Source organism: Mesoplodon densirostris, chromosome 4 (genome assembly GCF_025265405.1).
Source record: "Mesoplodon densirostris isolate mMesDen1 chromosome 4, mMesDen1 primary haplotype, whole genome shotgun sequence".
In the NCBI taxonomy this organism is placed as follows: Eukaryota; Metazoa; Chordata; class Mammalia; order Artiodactyla; family Ziphiidae; genus Mesoplodon; species Mesoplodon densirostris.
In genome coordinates this window covers 92999407-93020341 of record NC_082664.1, presented here as the reverse complement: position 1 = coordinate 93020341, position 20935 = coordinate 92999407, and the positions used below count along the sequence as shown (strand labels likewise).

Here is a 20935-nt window from a genome sequence, read left to right as displayed (position 1 = left end):
TGGAAAAAGATATTCCATGCAAAAGGAAATCAAAAGAAAGCTGGACTAGCAATTTTCATATCAGACAACATAGACTTTAAAATAAATAGTATTACAAGAGACAAAGATGGACACAACATAATGATCAAGGGATCAATCCAAGTAGAAGATATAACAATTGTAAATATTTATGCATCCAACATAGGAGCATCTCAATACATAAGGCAAATACTAACAGCCATAAAAGGGGAAATCGACAGTAACACAGCAATAGTAGGGGACTTTAATACCCCACTTTCACCAATGGACAGATCATCCAAAATGAAAATAAATAAGGAAACACAAGCTTTAAATGATACATGAAACAAGATGGACTTAATTGATATTTATAGGACGTTCCATCCAAAAACAACAGAATACACTTTCTTCTCAACTGCTTAAGGAACATTCTCCAGGTTAGATCATATCTTGGGTCACAAAGCAAGCCTGGGTAAATTTAAGAAAATTAAAATCATATCAAGTATCTTTTCTGACCACAATGCTATGAGACTATCAATTACAGGAAAAAATCTGTAAAAAATACAAACACATAGAGGCTACACAATATGCTACTAAATAACCAAGAGATCACTGAAGAAGTAAAAGAGGAAATCAAAAAATACCTAGAAACAAATGACAATGAAAACACGATGACCCAAAACCTAAGGGATGCAGCAAAAGCAGTTCCAAGAGTGAACTTTATAGGAATACAATCCAACCTCAAGAAGCAAGAAACATCTCAAATAAACAACCTAAACTAACACCTAAAGCAATTAGAGAAAGAAGAACAAAAAAACCCTGAAGTTAGCAGAAGGAAAGAAATCATAAAGATCAGATCAGAAATAAATGAAAAAGAAATGAAGGAAATGATAGCAAAGATCAATAAAACTAAAAGCTGGTTCTTTGAGAAGATAAAAAAATTTATAAACCATTAGCCAGACTCAAGAAAAAAAGGGAGAATACTCAAATCAATAGAATTAGAAATGTAAAAGGAGAAGTAACAACTGACACTGCAGAAATACAAAGGAGCATGAGAGATTACTACAAGCAACTCTATGCCAATTAAATGGACAACCTGGAAGAAATGGACCAATTCTTGGAAAAGCACAACCTTCTGAGACTGAACAAGGAAGAAGTAGAATATATAAACAGACCAATCACAAGTCTGAAATTGAGACTGTGATTAAAAATCTTCCAACAAACAAAAGCCCAGGACCAGATGGCTTCACAGCAGAATTCTATCAAACATTTAGAGAAGAACTAACACCTGTCCTTCTCAAACTCTTCCAAAATATAGCAGATGAAGGAACACTCCCAAACTCATTCTATGAGGCCACCATCACCCTGATACCAAAACCAGACAAAGATGTCACAAAGAAAGAAAACTATAGGCCAATATCACTGATGAACATAGATGCAAAAATCCTTAACAAAATGCTAGCAAACAGAATCCAGCAGCACAATAAAAGGATCATACACCATGATCAAGTGGGGTTTATCCCAGGAATGCAAGGATTCTTCAATATACACAAATCAATCAATGTGAAGGAGAAAAACCACATGATCATCTCAATAGATGCAGAAAAAGCTTTCGACAAAATTCAACACCCATTCATGATAGAAACCCTCCAGAAAGTAGGCATAGAGGGAATTTACCTCAACATAGTAAAGGCCATCTGTGACAAACCCACAGCCAACATTGTTCTCAATGGTGAAAAACTGAAATCGTTTCCTCTAAGATCAGGAACAAGCCAAAGTTGACCACTCTCACCACTATTACTCAACATAGTTTTGGAAGTTTTAACTACAGCATTCAGAGAAGCAAAAGAAATAAAAGGAATCCAAATCAGAAGAGAAGAAGTAAAGCTGCCACTGTTTTCAGATGACATGATACTATACATAGAGAATCCTAAAGATGCTACCAGAAAACTACTAGAGCTAATCAATGTATTTGGTAAAGTAGCAGGATACAAAATTAATGCAGAGAAACCTCTTGCATTCCTATCCACTAATGATGAAAAATCTGAAAGAGAAGTGAAGGAAACACTCCCATTTACCATTGTAACAAAAAGAATAAAATACCTAGGAATAAACCTACCTAAGGAGACAAAAGACCTGTATGCAGAAAATTATAAGACACTGGTGAAAAAAATTAAAGATGATACAAACAGATGGAGAGATACCATGTTCTTAGATTGGAAGAATCAACATTGTGAAAATGACTATACCACCCAAAGCAATCTACAGATTCAGTGCAATACTTATCAAACTACCACTGCCATATTTCACAGAACTAGAACAAAAAATTTCACAATTTGTATGGAAACCAGAAGACCCCGAATAGCCAACGTGATCTTGAGAAAGAAAAGCAGAGCTGGAGGAATCAGGCTTCCGGACTTCTGACTCTTGTAAAGCTACAGTCATCAAGACAGTATGGTACTAGCACAAAAACAGAAATATAGATCAATGGAACAGGATAGAAAGACCAGAGATAAACCCACGCACATATGGTCACCTTATCTTTGATAAAGGAGGTAAGAGTATACAAGGCAGAAAAGACAGCCTCTTCAATAAGTGATGCTGGGAAAATTGGACAGCTATATGTAAAAGAATGAAAGTAGAACACTCCCTAACACCATGCACAAAAAATAAACTCAAAATGGATTAAAGACCTAAATGTAAGGCCAGACACTATAAAACTCTTAGAGGAAAACATAGGCAGAATAGTCTATGACATAAATCACAGCAAGATCCTTTTTGACCCACCTCCTAGAGAAATGGAAATAAAAACAAAAATAAACAAATGCGACCTAATGAAACTGAAAAGCTTTGCACAGCAAGGGAAACCATAAACAAGACCAAAAGACAACCCTCAGAATGGGAGAAAATATTTGCAAATGAAGCAACTGACAAAGGATTAATCTCCAAAATCTACAAGCAGCTCAATATCAAAAAACAAACAACCCAATTCAAAAATGGGCCGAAGACCTAAACAGACATTTCTCCAAAGAAGTTATACAGATTGCCAACAAACACATGAAAGGATGCTCAACATCACTAATCATTAGAGAAATGCAAATCAAAACTACAATGAGGTATCACCTCATACCGGTCAGAATGGCCATCATCAAAAGATCTACAAACAATAAATGCTGGAGAGGGTGTGGAGAACAGGGAACCCTCTTGCACTGTTGGTGGGAATGTATATTGAGACAGCAGTATGGAGAACAGTATGAAGGTTTCTTAAAAAACTAAAAGTAGAACTACCATACGACCCAGCAATCCCACTACTGGGCATAAACCCTGAGAAAACCATAACTCAAAAAGAGTCATGTACCACCATGTTCATTGCAGCTCTATTTACAATACCCAGGAAATGGAAGAAATGTAAGTGTCCATTGACAGATGAATGGATGAAGAAGATGTGACACATATATACAATGGAATATTACCTAGCCATAAAAAGAAATGAAATTGAGTTATTTGTAGTGAGGTGGATGGACCTAGAGTCTGTCATACAGAGTGAAGTTAAGTCAGAAAGAGAAAAACAAATACTGTATGTTAACACATAAATATGGAATCTAAAAAAATAATAATAATGGTTCTGAAGAACCTACAGGCAGGACAAGAATAAAGACGCAGACATAGAGAATGGACTTGAGGACACGGGGAGGGGGAAGGGTAATCTGGGATGAAGTGAGAGTAGCATGGACATATATACACTACCAAATGTAAAATAGATAGCTAGTGGGAAGCAGCCGTATAGCACAGGGAGATCAGCTGGGTGTTTTGTGACCTCGTAGAGGGGTGGGATAGGGAGGGTGGGAGGGAGACGCAAGAGGGAGGAGATATGGGGATATACATATATGTATAGCTGATTCACTTTGTTATAAAGCAGAAACTAACACACCATTGTAAAGCAATTATACTGCAATAAAGGTGTTAAAAAAAGAATTTACCATGGCACTGTGGTCCTTAATATAACAAATCTAAATGCCTTTATTCATTCACTCGATAAATATTTTTTGAAGCTTTCCTAGCTCCAAGGACACAGCAGAGCACAAATCCAAAGGCAAAGTCCCCTCTTTCATGGAATTATATTCTAGGGTAAGCCTCTCTCGCTCAGGTCTCTTCAACAGCCTTTCTCCTTACCTTATAAGGTTACCCAGCCCGTCAAGCCTTCTCCAGTTGAATCGTGAGAGACTCCTTACTGTCCCACAGTTTTCCCATTCCTGTCTGTCCTTTTGTTTTTTCTGCCTGGAATACCCTTATATTTTCTGACCGGTTGTCAGTATCCAGCCTTTGCTTTTAGTTCCTGCTCAAAAGTTACTTTGTTGAGAAAATCATCCCTAATGTAATTATTTCTTCATTATTTTTATTTCATAATGAACTTGGACACTGCATTCAGTTTTCATTTATACCTGTCTCCTGATGACTCCAGCAAATATTTCTTGTCTTCCAAAGTTGATTATAAACTTATTGAGGTAAAACCTGTGTCTTCTACTTTTTTTCATGTGTGGTAGAGACTATTTATTGTCCTCTAATATACATTTTCACCTTCCTCCTTTTAATACTAGAACCCCCTAAAATTTTACCTGGTGACATAGTTGTCCAACTAGAGATTACATTTCCCAGTCTTCTTTGCAACTAGGTAAGGTCACAGAGACTAAATTCCAGTCAGTGGAATGTCAACAGAAGTGATTGTTTGCCCTCTACTTCCTTAAACCCCTTCCTATGGACTGGAATGTGATCTTGCAAGTGATCAGTCATCTTGGACCTTGAAGATGAGGGCAAACCCCAAGGTAATGGTAATACAAGAGAGGTCATCTGGGTTTTCTGGGCTACCTTTTGGAACAGACCTTTCTTATTCCGGTAGATGGCCTATGGCCTTGAATTTTTACGCACTAGGAAAACAAACTTCTGTCTTATTTAGGTCACTGTTCTTGGCCTTTTATAAAACATTGAAACTAATATCCTAACTAATACAATGCTCCTTACAGTACTTAACATAGAATATTATGAGTAGACTGCTAAATAAATACCTATTAAATGACTGAATGTACCTCTGAATTTAATGACATAAGTATTCAGTAATAAAGTGGTTTGGAGTTTTTTTTTTTTTTTTCTTGAATATTCCATTCATTATGTGTTTAAAAGAGAAAAGGTGGTTCTGATATATTTTTAAAATAAATTTATTTATTTATTTTTGGCTGCATTGGGTCTTTGTTACTGTGCAAGGGCTTTCTCTAGTTGCAGCGAGCGGGGACTACTCTTCGTTGCGGTGCGCAGGCTTCTCTTTGCGGTGGCTTCTCTTGTTGCTGAGCACGGGCTCTAGGCATGTGGGCTTCAGTAGTTGTGGCACGCGGGCTCAGTAGTTGTGGCTCATGGGCTCTAGAGCACAGGCTCAATAGTTGTGGCACACAGGCTTAGTTGCTCCGTGTCATGTGGATCTCCCGGACCAGGGCTTGAACCCATGTCCCCTACATTGGCAGGAGGATTCTTAACCACTGTGCCACCAGGGAAGCCTGGTTCTGATTTTTTTTTTCACTGAATTATATTAATTTTGTTGGAAATATGACACACTGTCAATATACTCTGTCCTTCTGATATCACTGAATAAGACTTTTGGAAGAACTATCTGGAATAGGATAGTTTGGCAGTAACGTGTGTCATTAAAGAGAGAACTTTTAAATAAATAGGAAACCCTGCAGAAATCTTACAGTTTTGAAATCTATAGAGAGACATGGTCACTGTTGATGTCTATAGCTCCTTGTCCTGCCCAAGTGCACCATTACCTCGCAGAATTACAAAGCAGAGGAAACAACATACCTCCAAATCTCCCGAGATATTAGCACCAGCAAGAATCCCAGTTGCTGCTGGGAAAAAAATGGCAAAGACAGAGAAGAAGCCTTCACCTTTTGTGAAGCTTGGCCCAAAGTTTTCTGCAAATATTGATGCTGCAACACAAATAATGAGAAAATTATCATGTAGACTTTCTTCACAGGTAGGAGATAAAGTTACATTTGGCTTCTATAGCCCTAAATGCAAAGTGTCCGTATAATCTAAATGGAATGAGCTTGAAGATATTGGTGTACTCCTGATGAACCTCATGTGAATATTTGCCAAGAGTCAAAATAAATGTCAGAAGGTTTTAGATCTGTAGGACATACCCTGAAAAATCAATAATTTTCATGCAAACAGAGACCCATGCTGTCTAACTTCTTTGAATCTAGAAGATTGAAAAAGAAGGAAATGGAAAATTCTCTCATGACCCTACTGGCATACTCACAAATATACCACGCAACATTGCCCTACACACATACAGCTACATTCTCACATATATATGCACCTTAATCAGCACACTGCTTTTCTATGCCTTTTTAAAAAACATTGTAGGAGAAACTTGTGGGTGAGGCTATCTTAGAGTTTTTTTTTTTTTTTACTAATGCACTAACCTCCCTGCCCCTGTCTCTAGAGTTGGATCTTAGATCCTTATACCAAATTCTCATGTATAGGAGACTATATATATATATATTCTCTCTTTATATATAATACATATATATGGAGAGAGAGAGAGAGAGAGAGAGAGAGAGGAGCTTTGGTCATAAAATAATAATATCCCACAGGTTGTCACCAAATTATTTAAATGAAAAGGAAACAGGGACTTCCCTGGTGGCACAGTGGCTAAGAATCCGCCTGCCAATGCAGGGGACATGGGTTCGAGCCCTGGTCTGGGAAGATCCCACATGCCACAGAGCAACTAACCTCGTGTACCACGAACACTACCGGGCCTGTGCTCTAGAGCCCACGAGCCACAACTACTGAGCCCACATGCCGCAACTACTGAAGGCCGTGCACTCTAGGTCCTGTGCTCAGCAACAAGAGAAGCCATCACAGTGAGAAGCCTGCGCACTGCAATGAAGAGTAGCTCCTGCTTGCTGCAACTAGAGAAAGCCTGTGTGCAGCAACAATGACCCAATGCAGCCAAAAAAATAATTAATTAATTTTTTTAAAAAAGAAAAAAAAATTTTAAAAATAAAAGGAACAATGTAGAAGAAAAACAAAGAAAAGGAAGGAAGAAAAATATGAACAAAAGAATCTAGGATGATGCAAAAATAAGGAAAGAAAATTTAAAACATAAAAATTACAGCAGGAGCTGGAAGAAGGGAAAAGAATCAAAAGGAAAAGGATTTGCAAAGCAAACAAGACAATTTCACAAAGAAAAAGAATCAGGAAGAAAGAAGTGATGTGACATAAAAAGGGTACAAATACTGACAACTGAGTAAATAATGAAGGGAAATGTAAAAAACCCTCAGCAGTGGATTCTTGAGTAAACTAGAGTGGACAGATCAGAAAGAGTGGATAGGCAGAGTAGAATAGAAGAGAGAAGTCAAAATTTATGCCCAATGCCATGCCATTATCACAGATGCTATATTAATAACTCCTACAATCTTTTATGCTTGAAAACCTGACAGTGATGCTCAACGAGGTAATGCTATGAGAAAGCAAGGTACAAAATTCTAGCAGGAAGAAAAAATGACTGTGTTTGACTTCAGTGCTCTCAGTGGTTGGACATATTGTCCGAGCTCTGTTCTCTTTCTTGTATATGCACTCTACTTCTACTATTTGACAGAGACAACACTGTGTCCAGAACTTTAAGGTTTTCAAAGCACTTTAACATCTGCTATCTTACTTGCTTTTCAAAATCCCTTTAGGAAGTTGTTATCATCACCCCCACCTTGGCAGGAAAATCTGAGAAGCAATCATGTCAGTTTACAGCAGGATTGAGACTCACTCTGGTTCTCCTGACTCCAACCCCAGGCTCTTCCCTGGATCACAATGGGATTCCAGTGGCTGGGGTAGGAATCATGGGGATGGTGATGGGGGCAGGCAATGGAGAACCATTTATTGCAGAGCAAGTTATTTGTCATATGTACCTTGGTAATTAAAGAAACCTCTGGACTTTTTCTCATTGTTGGATGGAATGACAGTTCCAATGAAGAAGTTTGCAATAGCAATGAGAAGAATGATCAGAAGAATCACTTGAGCCTGGAATGACAAAGTAACAGGAGGTCAAATTAGATTTATTCAATGACTTTTTATATAATTATAAAAGTTATAAGTGCCCACTGAAGAAAGACCTTATCTAATAATTCCAGTTAAGATTCTACTATCCAAAGTAGGTAATAAGTGTGTTCGCATAAAATGGCATCTGAATGAGCCTTATTTGGCCTGAGTATAGATGTTACATTTTCAGTGGGTGCATGTACTTGGGTACTTGAAGGTGACATTTCAAGAGCATTTCAAGTACTAAGTGGGTAACTTAGTACAGTGTTCCTAAGAATATAAATGGAGCCAAAAGATTGAACACTGATAGAGTTGGTTTCTTTCCTAGGCAGAGCACCTATGGATTCCTCCCCTCACAGTAATAACTGCAGAAGGAGTATGAGAACACAGAATGATGCACAGAATTCCCGTGATGCCTAGTGCACTTGACGATGGGCTACCATACCAGTGTGTGCCCAGCATAAGCAGTCTGCAAGGTTGACCAGCCAAATCACTGTTCTTTAGTCCATCTGACATTTCATAGAGGTTATTGGCTTGGCATTCCCATATGCTGTTCCCTCTGCTGGAAACACACTTTTCCCTATACTTTGCAAAACTGTATCTTTCCTCTCATCCATTATGTATTAGTTACCTCCTCAGAGAGGCCTTTCTTGATCATTGAATCTAAACAATAACAGCTAATGTTCACAGAGGGCTTACAATACAACAGATGCACATCTAAATTTACCAATATTCTTTCAGGTAAATAATACCACCCACAACTGTATGAAGTAGGTAATACTGCTATCATCATTTTAAAGGTAAAGAAACTTGAGAAACAGAGAGGTGAAGTAATTTACTAAAGGTCATATAGACATAAACCAGGTTCAACTCCACTCTAACTACAGAGCTGGAGCTCTAAATTCTACCTTCTACTGTCATGAAACTACATTGCTCCCCTCAGGGAATAATCTGACGTATGTTCCCCCTGTTACCCCTGTTATGTTCTATCTCAGTGCCCTGTTTATTTACTTTATAGCACTTTAACAATTTACCATTCTATATTTACTTGTTTATGTGCTTGTTTATTACTCAGCTCCCCGTAGACCATATGCTCAACTATGGCAGGGATTGTGCCTGTGTGGGTCAGAACTGAATATACTGTGCCTAGCAGAATGCCCAGCACATGACAAGCACTTCGTCAATTTTTGTTTAATGTATGAATGCATAATCTGGAAATAAATGCCAGGTGGGAATGTTTCCTATTGCCTTATGTAAGTGGGAGGCTTTGGCTGTCTTTTCATTTCTGGTGACCACTTGATGTCTAGTTACTGCACCTCCAGGCACATAGGAACATAGGAGTTTCAACTGTACTAGTCACTGTCTAGAGTTACAAAGCAAGCAAAAGACATGCTCTCCATCATTCAGAAATTTACTAACTGATTTACTAATAGTTAAATACAGATATTCTCTAGTTCCAGGGCTTCTGATGCCCTCAAATTTGCTGCTGGAGTACTGGATTTCAGAGGGGAATGATAGTTTCTGTCTGTTACTTTCTCCCAACACACTTGCCATTTCTTGTGGGCTTCAGCACTCACAGCCAGCTTGGAAGGGGATACCAGGGTGTGAAGATGGCAGTAATCTTGTTGGCTCTATTACTGTTACTATAGCATAAAGGACAAAGCACAGGCCTGATCACATGAGCTGTGAGTTACGACTGGCTGGACTTCGTGCTTTGAGGGCTTGGTGTTCCACCAAGCACTGACCTGGCTCCTTTTATCATAGAAAGTAATAATAGCAATTCTTTTTGAATATGGAGTTCCTTCTATTCCTGCAATTTGTTCGGGAAGCTGACTAGCAGTTGTTGGTAATATCATTTTGAGAAATTCACTAGCAGTTGTTGGTAATATCATTTTGAGAAATTCACCTTTGCTTCCCATTCCATTCCAGCTACTGAAATTCCCAAAAGAATCACCACTGTGATGGAGCCTATTATCCGGATGTCATTGGTTGGATCCACCATCATTGAATCACTCTCCTGGAACAACAAAAAAAAATCACTAAAATGGTTAGAAGCTTTTTTGGCCTATATGTCTTATTGTAGAATTTAACAGTAAGAAGAGATACCATGCACTAATGTCTGGGGCTACACAGGACAATGGAAAAATGAAATGTTCATAAATTGGAGAAGATAAAGAATCTAATGTTATTTTTTCCTGTGATAATAGGCCTTTGATAGCCAAGGTTAGGAGTTACAAATTTTAGGGATTCATTCTAGGCACAGCTTTTTTTTTTTTTTTTTTTTTTTTTTTTTCTTTTTGCGGTATGCGGGCCTCTCACTGCTGTGGCCTCTCCCGTTGCGGAGCACAGGCTCCGGATGCGCAGGCCCAGCGGCCATGGCTCACGGGCCCAGCCGCTCCGCGGCATATGGGATCCTCCCAGACCGGGGCACGAACCCGTATCCCCTGCATCGGCAGGCGGACTCTTAACCACTGCGCCACCAGGGAGGCCCTAGGCACAGCTTTTAAATCTATTGTAGCACTAAGTAAAATTATGGGTACATACAGATATCATGTTTTGTTTCAGAAGAATGGCTAGTTATTTTTATGTGTCAAGGGAAATCTTAGAAGAATAAAAATGAGTGGTTTCCAATGTGAATATCAAAAAAAATAAGTGCTACTCAATTAAAGAACAAACTATGAACTATAATCCACTCATTTATTCATCTAATTTTCAAATACAGGTACCAATTGAATTCAGTGTCTGCTATCATTACCATGAAAGGAGGACTAGAAGTTAGCTCATATACTAGCTAATTAATGTGTTCACATATATACCATCCAGATGGGGCACCTAAACTTAAAAAGGCCCAGTTTCCTGCAGTGAGTTCTTCTAATGTTTGAACTTTCTTTCCCTTTGGAAATCTATAACCATAATAGTAATATTGCTGCTGACAATAATTCCCATTATCTTTTCTTTCATATTTTACACTGTATTTCATGTACATTATTTCATTTGATCTGTACCACATTTCTGTGAAAGACATAAACAATATTATTAGCCCATACTATAGATTTGAAAAACAAGGTTCAGATGAACAGAGGGACTGGTCCAAAATCTTTCAGCTGGTAAGTGTGAGAGCCAGGACTCTGAGCCAGTTCTGATGCCAAGCCTAGGGCTCCTTCAACTATATTCAGCTTCCACATCCTGCAGAATAAATCTGTTTCCTCTCATCTTGCCATAATGATATCCCCCTAGTGCCCTGAAAAAGCAAAATAAACCAAATTATCTTGCTTGGGTGAAGAAAAGAAAAGCTTTTAATTACCTTAAGAAGATCTACCACAGTCTCAGCAAATCCCACCACATACATAGCAACAGCCACTGCATTGGCAAAAGCAAAGATCAAGCCTATAGACCCACCAAACTCGGGCCCTAAGCTTCTGGAAATAAGGTAGTAGGCCCCACCTGAAACAAGAAATGAACATGATTTACATTGAGGAACTTTTAGAGGATTTAGTTTATATGACCAAATAATTTTGAATGTCTGAGAACATCTAAAATACTAATTATTCTAATAAAAATATTATAAATCCTAGTAATTTTAGAAATCTTGTTCACTGTAATGAATAACTTAGCCCTGCCTTATATTCTGTATGTAATCTACAATAGAACTACTCTGACTAAATAAAATCCAATTTATTGAAACCTATAATATACAAACGCTACTAATAAGAATACAGCAAACTTTACCCCACAAATTCTTTGTCTTTTAAAAAACTTCATTGGAAAATTCAAATTAATAATGTAACTGAAGTAAAATTTCATATTTGAAATTTCCAGGAACAGGCAGGCCCAGGCAGAAAATGAAGTGGATAAAGTTTATCATTGTTGTTCTAACTTCCTTTCTGGTATAATTTCTGGTACACATTTACTACATTAAAAAGGTACCTGTATAGTACTAGGCATTATCCGCTCTATAAATCAGACTTAGTTTTGTTTTTGTTTTTTTTTCCGGTACGTGGGCCTCTTACTGTTGTGGCCTCTCCCATTGCGGAGCACAGGCTCCAGATGCGCAGGCCCAGCGGCCATGGCTCACGGGCCCAGCCGCTCCGCGGCATGCGGGATCCTCCCGGACTAGGGCACGAACCCGTGTCCCCTGCATCGGCAGGCGGACTCTCAACCACTGCGCCACCAGGGAAGCCCCAGACTTAGTTTTGATGGTTTTAGCTCAAGAAGGCATGGTTATTGCCAAATACCCATATGTGTATGGGTGTGGTAAATGGGAAGTAAGGTAGGGAGGGCCTGGAACGATTGCTTCTCCCTTGGACCTTGAAAAGAAGGTTCTGCTCGTGGCTGTATACTTCTGGGCACAGGAAAGACTGAGCCAGAATAGTTAACTACCTCAAGAGTTCTGAGAGCATGTTACTGAAGGTTAAAATGACTAGATGTTGAAAGGCCTAGATAACTAGATGTTATCACAGACCATAGTGAATCAATGACTTCCTATACTGAGCTAGTCTTAGAGGTAGACAGAATTGGTAAAGGAATGACACTGAACACACGTATCTACAGCCAAAATTATCCTTCACTGAAAAGTTTTCACTGTTTCCTCCGCTATAGTAACTCCTTTGGGTTAAGACGACAACATCCTTTCTAAAAATATAAACTTGTATTTGGGTGGGGCAAATCCCCATTACTTTCTTTGTCCTGATTACATTAAATAAGTTAGCAGCAAGTTACTAGGCTTGGTCAAAATGAGAGACAGGCAGGAGCTGTGAGAGGAGCTGTTTTGTAGGTAGGATGGTGTTTTAGAAGGCCCTGGGTAGGGAGATCTGGATAAGGTACCCAAGCAGAGACCCCAGGAGCCAAAACAGAATTGGAAGGGGAAGAAAGGGAGCTAGAAGAACAATGAGACAAACTTCAACCCCTCATTCTCTGCCCAGGCCTGCTTGTTGCTGGATGATTTGAAAGTAACTCTTCGTTGTATTTGTTTTTCTTTTCTTTTTAAGAATCTCCTCAAGCTTATTGGCCATTAGGAGCATAGTGTGGGGTGAACTCTGAAGGCTCACTGAGTAGGAAGTGTCAGCGGTGTCAGCTGGGGTGCTGGAGAAGACCCCTTCTGAGGGGCCCTGGGAGAGAGCCAGTGGGGTCTGTCCAAGGCACAAAGGAACCGTTTATTTCACTCTAATACTTTATGCTTTCTTTCTAGCCACCTGATCATTCTCGACTTTATAAACATGTTTAACCACAGGAAGTGGGCCAAAAAAATCTTTTCTGGAGATCTCTTAATTTTAGTTGAAAAGAATCATGCCTGGGCCTCCCTGGTGGCGCAAGTGGTTGGGAGTCCGCCTGCCGATGCAGGGGATACGGGTTCGTGCCCCGGTCTGGGAGGATCCCATGTGCCGCGGAGCGGCTGGGCCCGTGAGCCATGGCCGCTGAGCCTGCGCGTCCGGAGCCTGCGCGTCCGGAGCCTGTGCTCCGCAACGGGGGAGGCCACAACAGTGAGAGGCCCGCATACCGCAAAAAAAAAAAAAAAAAAAGAATCATGCCTTGCCGTTTAAATTTTGGATTATTTTGTTTTGTTTTAGGGCTTCTGGGGACTAAGTATCAATGTACAAATTTGACGTCCGACATTAAACCAACTCTAGACATTACTACATAATCAAAGCTAATAGCCATAAGTACATGAATTGGCTTACCTCCTCTTACTACTCCATTTGTGCAAATAGCAGACATAGAAATACCTGTGAGTGTTGTCACTACCACACTCAGGCCAATGATGATGACTCCGAGACCTGAAAAATCCCCCAAGAAAGGTGTTTGGCTCCAGTACTTCAAGAAGTCACCAGTACTTCAGGAGGCAGCACTCTGAATCTTGTCAAGGAAGGAACAGTCTCCCTATGAAAAACCTGAGACGTTCTAAAAGATCCCATTCCATCTAGGCGTAGGAAGGTCTAGGAAGCACCTGAAATGTACTAAGCTTTAAAACTGAAGCTGTGTCGAGAAGTCATTTTCCAAGAAACACCAGCAAGAGGTGTGCAGTAGCCTGAAAAATAAAGCATTTACCCAAGGAATTTGAGCATCTGGAAATCATGACCTGCAATGTGCCAGAGAGGACCATTAGAAAAGAGACCACAGCTGACGAGAGTAGACCAGGACTATACGCACAGTACCTTGTGTTTCCTTCTGTGTCCAGCTCATCCACATAGTTAGCCGGGCTTCAAGAACATTGGGCTACTTTCTTGTTCCCACCAAAAAGAAGTATAATAAAAAGTTTTTGCCTACCCGTAGCAAGTGATGAGAGCATTTAGATATCTTAGAAATTTTACCTCCACGAACAAACCCGTTAGTTGCTATTGCAGAAGTTGACAACCCAGTAATAGAAGTTACCATGGTGGAAAGAAGAATTATGAGAACTCCAAGACCTGTTAGCAATGAAAGACAGAAGATATTACATTTTACTTTTCTTCCTTGGATTCCCTATTGCTGCAAACTATACTGCTTTGAATTTAAGTGTTCACATCCAAGCCTTGGGCCCCAGTGGAGTTCCTTCGTGCTAAGGAGAAACGGGTTTGCCTGGCGTAAAGACCAAGTTGGAGAACTGCTCATTATGATGAAGGATGGTTTCCAAAAGCAAACACAATCTAAAATGCAGCCCTGGAAAGGAAAAGTTGACTTACGCTGGTGTCCTGGGAGAGAAACTACCCTGGCTGCGAAAAGAGAAAACATAACATTTGACCTTCTCTCTTGCTGGACAGGAACCTGAATGAGAAAGATGGGGGCTTGACAAAGGTTAAATCCTTCTCCATTTTTCTTGCATCTCTTTTGCCTGGCAGGGGGGAAAAAAGGAACCAACTTGGATTACCTTTGAAAACACTCCAGAAAGGTCATTTGTGAACTATTTGAGCCTGTGTTGCCTTTACCTTACAAATGATCATACGGGTCACAGGTTTAATTACCTCCTCTGACATATCCATTTGTAGCAATAGCAGAGGTGGATAAACCAGTGATAGCAGTCACTGTCACGGCTAAGCCGATGATAATCACACCAAGACCTCAGTTGAGAGAGGAAAAATAAAGGCAATTAAATGGTGGAATAATCCATTAGATCATTTACATAGAAGCTAGCAAGTCTAGAGTAATCACCAAAGGACCACATTTGAGTTTAACAAGCCGGTCTGGAAATCACCACAGAGGAAATGCCCAGCATTGAAGTTTTCTGCCTGAAGTAACACAGATCCAAGAAACTCAAGACCTAAGCTGTGCAGTGCAAAGTTTCACATAACCGGACAACTATGGCTGGTTAAAATTCAACATGAATCTCACTATTTATGAAGTTCCAGACACCCATAAACATAATAATTGGTCTGAACAATCCCAAGCTGTTAATATTACTAGAGTGTAGATGTTCATCCTTCCAGGGAAGTTATCTTTTTTTTTTTTTTTTTTTTTTTTGCGGTACGCGGGCCTCTCACCGTTGTGGCCTCTCCCGTTGCGGAGCACAGGCTCCGGACGTGCAGGCTCAGCGGCCATGGCTCACGGGCCCAGCCGCTCCGCGGCATGTGGGACCCTCCCGGACCGGGGCACAAACCCGCGTCCCCTGCATCGGCAGGCGGGCTCTCAACCACTGCACCACCAGGGAAGCCCGGAAGTATCTTTTTATGTATATTTGATTGTGTAGGAGTGGAAAATTACATATAGTATAGAAAATTGTTCATCTGGCAGATGAGTAAAGTAGAAAGAATCAAATCAAACTACATTTACTTACTGGCTATGTGAACTCTGGCAAGTTACCTATTTTCTGAGCCATAAATGACAATGAAATTAGAAAGAATGTGTGTGTAAAGTGGCCATGTATAAAGAAAGTAGTGGCGTGTATAAAGACAGAATGCATGTGTAAAGTAAAGTAGCATAGTGCATAGAACACAGTACATAATCAATGGCACTGCTTTTTGATCAAATCCACAATAGTCATAACAGCTATTGTTTATTAAAAGCCAACTATAGGGCTTCCCTGGTGGCGCAGTGGTTGAGAGTCCACCTGCCGATGCAGGGGATACGGGTTTGTGCCCCGGTCCGGGAAAATCCCACATGCCGCGGAGCGGCTGGGCCCGTGAGCCATGGCCGCTGGGCTTGCGCGTCCGGGGCCTGTGCTCCACAACGGGAGAGGCCACAACAGTGAAAGGCCCGCCTACCGCAAAAAAAAAAAAAAAAAAAAAAAAAAAAAAGCCAACTATATATCCAGCTGTGCTAGGCGGTATGTGAAATGCAAGGAAAAATAAAAATGAAAAAAGCTGCCCTCAAAGATCTTATGGTTCAGAATCATTTATTGTGAGAGGGAGAAAGTAGACCAGGATTCAGAGGAAGGCAAGGCTGCTTTCAGTTTCAGGAAATACACAGCTAGGAGGACACTGAAGGGTAGCAGAATATGCTGTCCCAAAATTTGCCACTTTAGCATGAGGATTATTTTGAGCTAAAGACAGTTGAAAAGAAGAAGATACCTCTTATTTGCCTAAAGGCAGGGCATAAATTTGTAATGGTGTCTCCTCTTTCCTCTATACTGGGGACAGTTATCAGCTAGAGACTGGAGACAGCTGGGGATGGTACTAGAGGAATCTACATAGACTTTACTAACTAGCCCTTATCTTCCATTAGTCCCCCCATGTATTTGCCTTCCCACAATGTGCCACTCTAGAAACTCAGTCTTTTCCTTTGTCTTGTTACTTCTCTAAAAATGTGTTTTTCTCTTAAGATGCTTGTATAAGCCCAAGTTCTAACTACCCCTTTGAGTTACTCAGTGCTGAAGATTCCCATGTACATGCACGATGCACATATTAATAAACTTCTGATTGTTTTTCTCTTGTTAATCTGTATGTTGTCAGTCTACTTTACAGGGCCCTAGCCAATGAGCTTAAGATGAGTAGAGGGAAAACAGTTTTTCCTCTCCTACATTACCCTCCTCAGTGGAGATCAACCTTAAATTCAGGGAGAACTTGTAGGCACTGAAATCACCCTGGCTCCAGCCAGAACATGCTTGCCTAGGTCTGTTTGGTGTGTTCCTTGATATAAAGTGAATGCTTCATAATTGTTGTTGATAGCCTCGCTTGTTCCAAGGGTGATAAGAAGGGCAGTTAGCCAAGAGAGGCTGTGATCTCTCTGGCCACGCCCTAGAACCAGGGGAAGTGGAAGGAAGTTAAGGACAGAAATGGGAATGAGGTATTGGAAGCTGGCTCTTTTGATGCCTCCAGTTACATCCTGGCTCTAGCAGAAGTTTCTAGGCTATTTTACAGTTAAAGTGCAGTAGGAAGAGGCTAACCATGGGTATGAGATGCAAACTTAGACTATATTTGTTTGGCCCCTATAGATTCCTGCACATTTGGTGTTGTAAGAAATGCTTGCACTAAATTATTTGTATCTTTTGCAGGGATCCTGTGGTGAACATCGCCTCTACATCACTGTGCAGTTTCAAGCCTGAGTGCCAGTAAAGGTGACTTCTTTTTTTTTTTTTTTTTTTTTTGCACTTTATTTTAACTCTTGACTTTATTTTGAGGAAGTTTGATACCAAATGTTTAGCTCACCCCAGCAACAGTAGAGAACCAAAGAGTTTGCATTTCAAGACATTAAACCTACTCTGATTTTATTATTTCCCTACCCCTTATATTCCCTTTGCCTTTATTTTCCAAACAATTCTTAATTTATCCTTTGGCATCATATATATTTCTGTAAACCATTTAAAATCCTGGAACAAAGTTGTATGCATTTAAACAGCAAGGGATTTGCTTCCCTCTCACAATCAAACATAAAATCCCAGGGCAAAAGCAGCTTAGAAAACATTCAGTTCATAGTTTTCTCAAACTTCAGTCCTTGAACCACCTGCTTCAGGAAATGCCTGAGGTGCTTATTAAAAATGCCCAGACTTACTGACTTTGGCTCTTTCCAAGTGAATCCCAGGATTCTGCAGTTTTGTAACTATCTTCCCAGGTAATTGTTATGCACCCCACAGTCTGAAGATTATTGTTGAGCTACCCTCAGCCAATCTCAATTTGTGTCTGCCTGTTCAGCAAGGTTCTTTAGCTTTATCTTCAAAGAATTGATTGGGAAACAATTAATCCAGCTCCCTAATTTTCAGATGAGACAGTGAAACACACCAAATATAAATGACTTGCTTCAGGTCGTACTTGCTTTACGTGCCCTTCTTCCTTGCTTGATGTTTAAGTTTATTGGATACCATCATGCCCCAGCCAAGATGGTCAAGACAGAGAACAACTAGATGGCATTATCAGCTCATTCTACCAATTGCTTTTGGGGACAAGGCAGCCAGAACTTACAGCCTCAGATGGTTACCCAAGGACCGTAGCTACAATTACTCCTGGATACAGCTTCCTTCTGGCTTTTTTCCCAGGGTCTGAGCTTGAAAGTATATTCAGGTTTCTTCCCCAGGCTACCCCAAAAGCCAGAAGGGGGTACTGCTTGTACTTGTTTGTCTTCTTTCCCAGTAAAGGGGACCCAATTTGGACCCAGATGGTGACTTAATCAACTCCTTCAGCTTTAAGTTCGGGACAAAGTCCAGTAAAACTGAGTAAGGGTGATAGTAAGTTTCTACTACTCTCTAAAGTCTATTTTCTCGGAATAAAAATTAAAAAAAAAAAAAAACCCTCCATTCAAAGGAAAACCCACTGGACACCCATTTAGGTAGAACTCTACTCTCTTCTGAAGTTGGATTTGACTACTTAAATAAAGGATCCTTATTAAAACAATACTGATGTCTGAAAGTATAATAAACAGTTTAGCAGAAGATAGAATTCTTCATATTCTACAATTTTGCAATAAACATGAAACTGGGTTGACTGTGAAGAATAATGTAAGATCTGATCAAAGTTCAGATTATTACCCAAACATATGGATTTTAAATAAGTTGCATTAAAAAGGATCACTCCTGCCCTGGGCTACACTCACACCTCCAAACAAAGTAATGTTTCCTGATGATCTCAATAAGTTACTAAACTGCCCTTAAAAAACTAATTTTGCATGAAACCCTGGAGCAACAACTTAGCAATATTAAGATGCAGATTTTCCATGGAATAGCATATACTTATTTTGGACCCTGAGGCTGTAAGTGTTCATTTGATATGCATCATAAAGCCAGCAAGAAGCCCTTTGTCAGGAACCCAACAGTTGCCAAACACACAACGAGGAAAAACTATGGGAACTGGTTCCAGCTCTTTTTCGCATTAAGTCTCCTGGTGATTCTGAATCTGTTTTGAGGAGCGAAGGCAATAAATAATGACCAAGTACCTTTTAAATGTGAATTGAGGCACATTTTGGAGTAGAATCTGAAAGCACATCTGAACTTCTGTGTTCTTGATACTAATGATTTATAGGTGTGCCCCCAACAAAGTGAACCTATAATGTATTTTCCATATATAGAGTAAAACATCATTAATTTTTATCACGTTGAATCAGAAACTTTGATATAGTTCAAATAAATTTTTATATGAATTTTAGTAGTATACTCACAATAAAAATATTTGCCACAGGAAACAATACTTTAAACAAAATACAATATTTAAAAACATTAAATAAGCACTCAAAATAATTTCAACATCATCCATTTCCATTTAGAAAAAATATCAATAGTCATATACATTATCTTGGTCTTTTTACCTATCTTTTTAAGCTTCTATCTGGCAATAGTTTATTAACCTTTGTTTTCTCACTACTTGTACCTGCAAGTAACACTATTTTCTCTGGAAAATGTTCAACAATTCAGCATTTTTATTAGTCAAGTCACAGTTTCACCAGTTTTCCCACAAGTTATTTTTGTTCAGTGATGTTTTGCTACTAATCTTAAGGGGGATACTCTGATGAATGTCAGTATGTCCCCAAATATGAATACTATTATTTAAAATGAATGTATCTCTATATACTTGTACACCTAAAACTCTATGAAAAGATGAAATATTTACTTGAGCATTTATCTGGTTGGCAAGCTGGAAAATTCCAGTCTCCCAGGAGTTAACACTTTACCTGTCTTCTCTGACAGACATTGTCAAAGAGGCAAAGTAAAAGAGCCCAAGTGCAGATTAATTCTGTGATCTTCATCTCACATTCAGCATTAATGGTGAAAACAAGTTGCTTATTGAGTTTTTAATTTACACTGAAACTACATAGGAGGAAAAAGGGCTTACCGATCCCAGCTTCTCCAACAATCCAGGAGAGGCGAATGAAGAGCATGACACCCCAGATATTCAGCATACATCTTACCTGTGGGTTGAGGGAGCATGGAAAAGGACATGAGAAGTGACAGTGGGGCAACATCCAGCCATCTCTGTAACTCTGGTGTTCAGGCCTTATTAACAGTTAGTCCACTAGGACATTGAACAGATAGTTTTCATTTATAAACACAGAAGCTTTCTCACCAGCACACCTTTCACCCATCCAAACTTCACAACACCGGCTTGATCTTCTTCCTTGTTTTCAGCTTGTTCATCACCAGGCATCCCATCACCGTTGGCAACCACGTCAGCTGAACCCGGGGCCACTGATACATTCTGCATTTTTACACATAGCAAAACATGGTATTTGGTCAACACATGGTTCCATAAAACTTCCAGAGGCAAATAAAAACAGTTGACATAAAACTTGAGAAAAAAAAACATATTCCAGTCATTTTAATAAGATGATTATTTTTTGCCCTGGGAGTTTATGCGTTCATTTTGTGGGTGATTTTAGGCGCCACTGAGACTGCAAGGGTGGTAAAGGAAACTGGGCAGTTCTTCTACTGTTGAGAATGTTACCTTAGGGGAAAACGATGGGATTTGGATAAATTTAGAATACAAAAAGATCAAAAGAGAGGAGAGGGAATGCAGGG

At 39.6% G+C, this 20935-nt stretch overlaps 1 protein-coding gene across 3 annotated transcripts in view; it reads right to left on the bottom strand.

The window, feature by feature from the left end:
* The window catches only part of SLC12A1 (solute carrier family 12 member 1), a 91487-nt gene that overhangs the window by 59674 nt on the left and 10878 nt on the right, over positions 1 to 20935 (bottom strand). Inside the window, exons 2-8 of one of the 3 annotated variants that reach the window (XM_060096787.1) lie at positions 20484 to 20615; positions 20253 to 20328; positions 15024 to 15119; positions 11390 to 11529; positions 9992 to 10102; positions 7956 to 8067; positions 5848 to 5975 (exon numbers count right to left, since the gene is read on the bottom strand). In XM_060096787.1, the coding sequence (XP_059952770.1) occupies positions 5848 to 5975; positions 7956 to 8067; positions 9992 to 10102; positions 11390 to 11529; positions 15024 to 15119; positions 20253 to 20328; positions 20484 to 20615 (795 nt within the window). Of the gene's footprint in view, positions 1 to 5847; positions 5976 to 7955; positions 8068 to 9991; positions 10103 to 11389; positions 11530 to 13763; positions 13860 to 14393; positions 14490 to 15023; positions 15120 to 20252; positions 20329 to 20483; positions 20616 to 20935 lie in introns of all 3 variants that reach the window. The other 2 variants (XM_060096785.1, XM_060096786.1) reach the window with 2 other exon arrangements.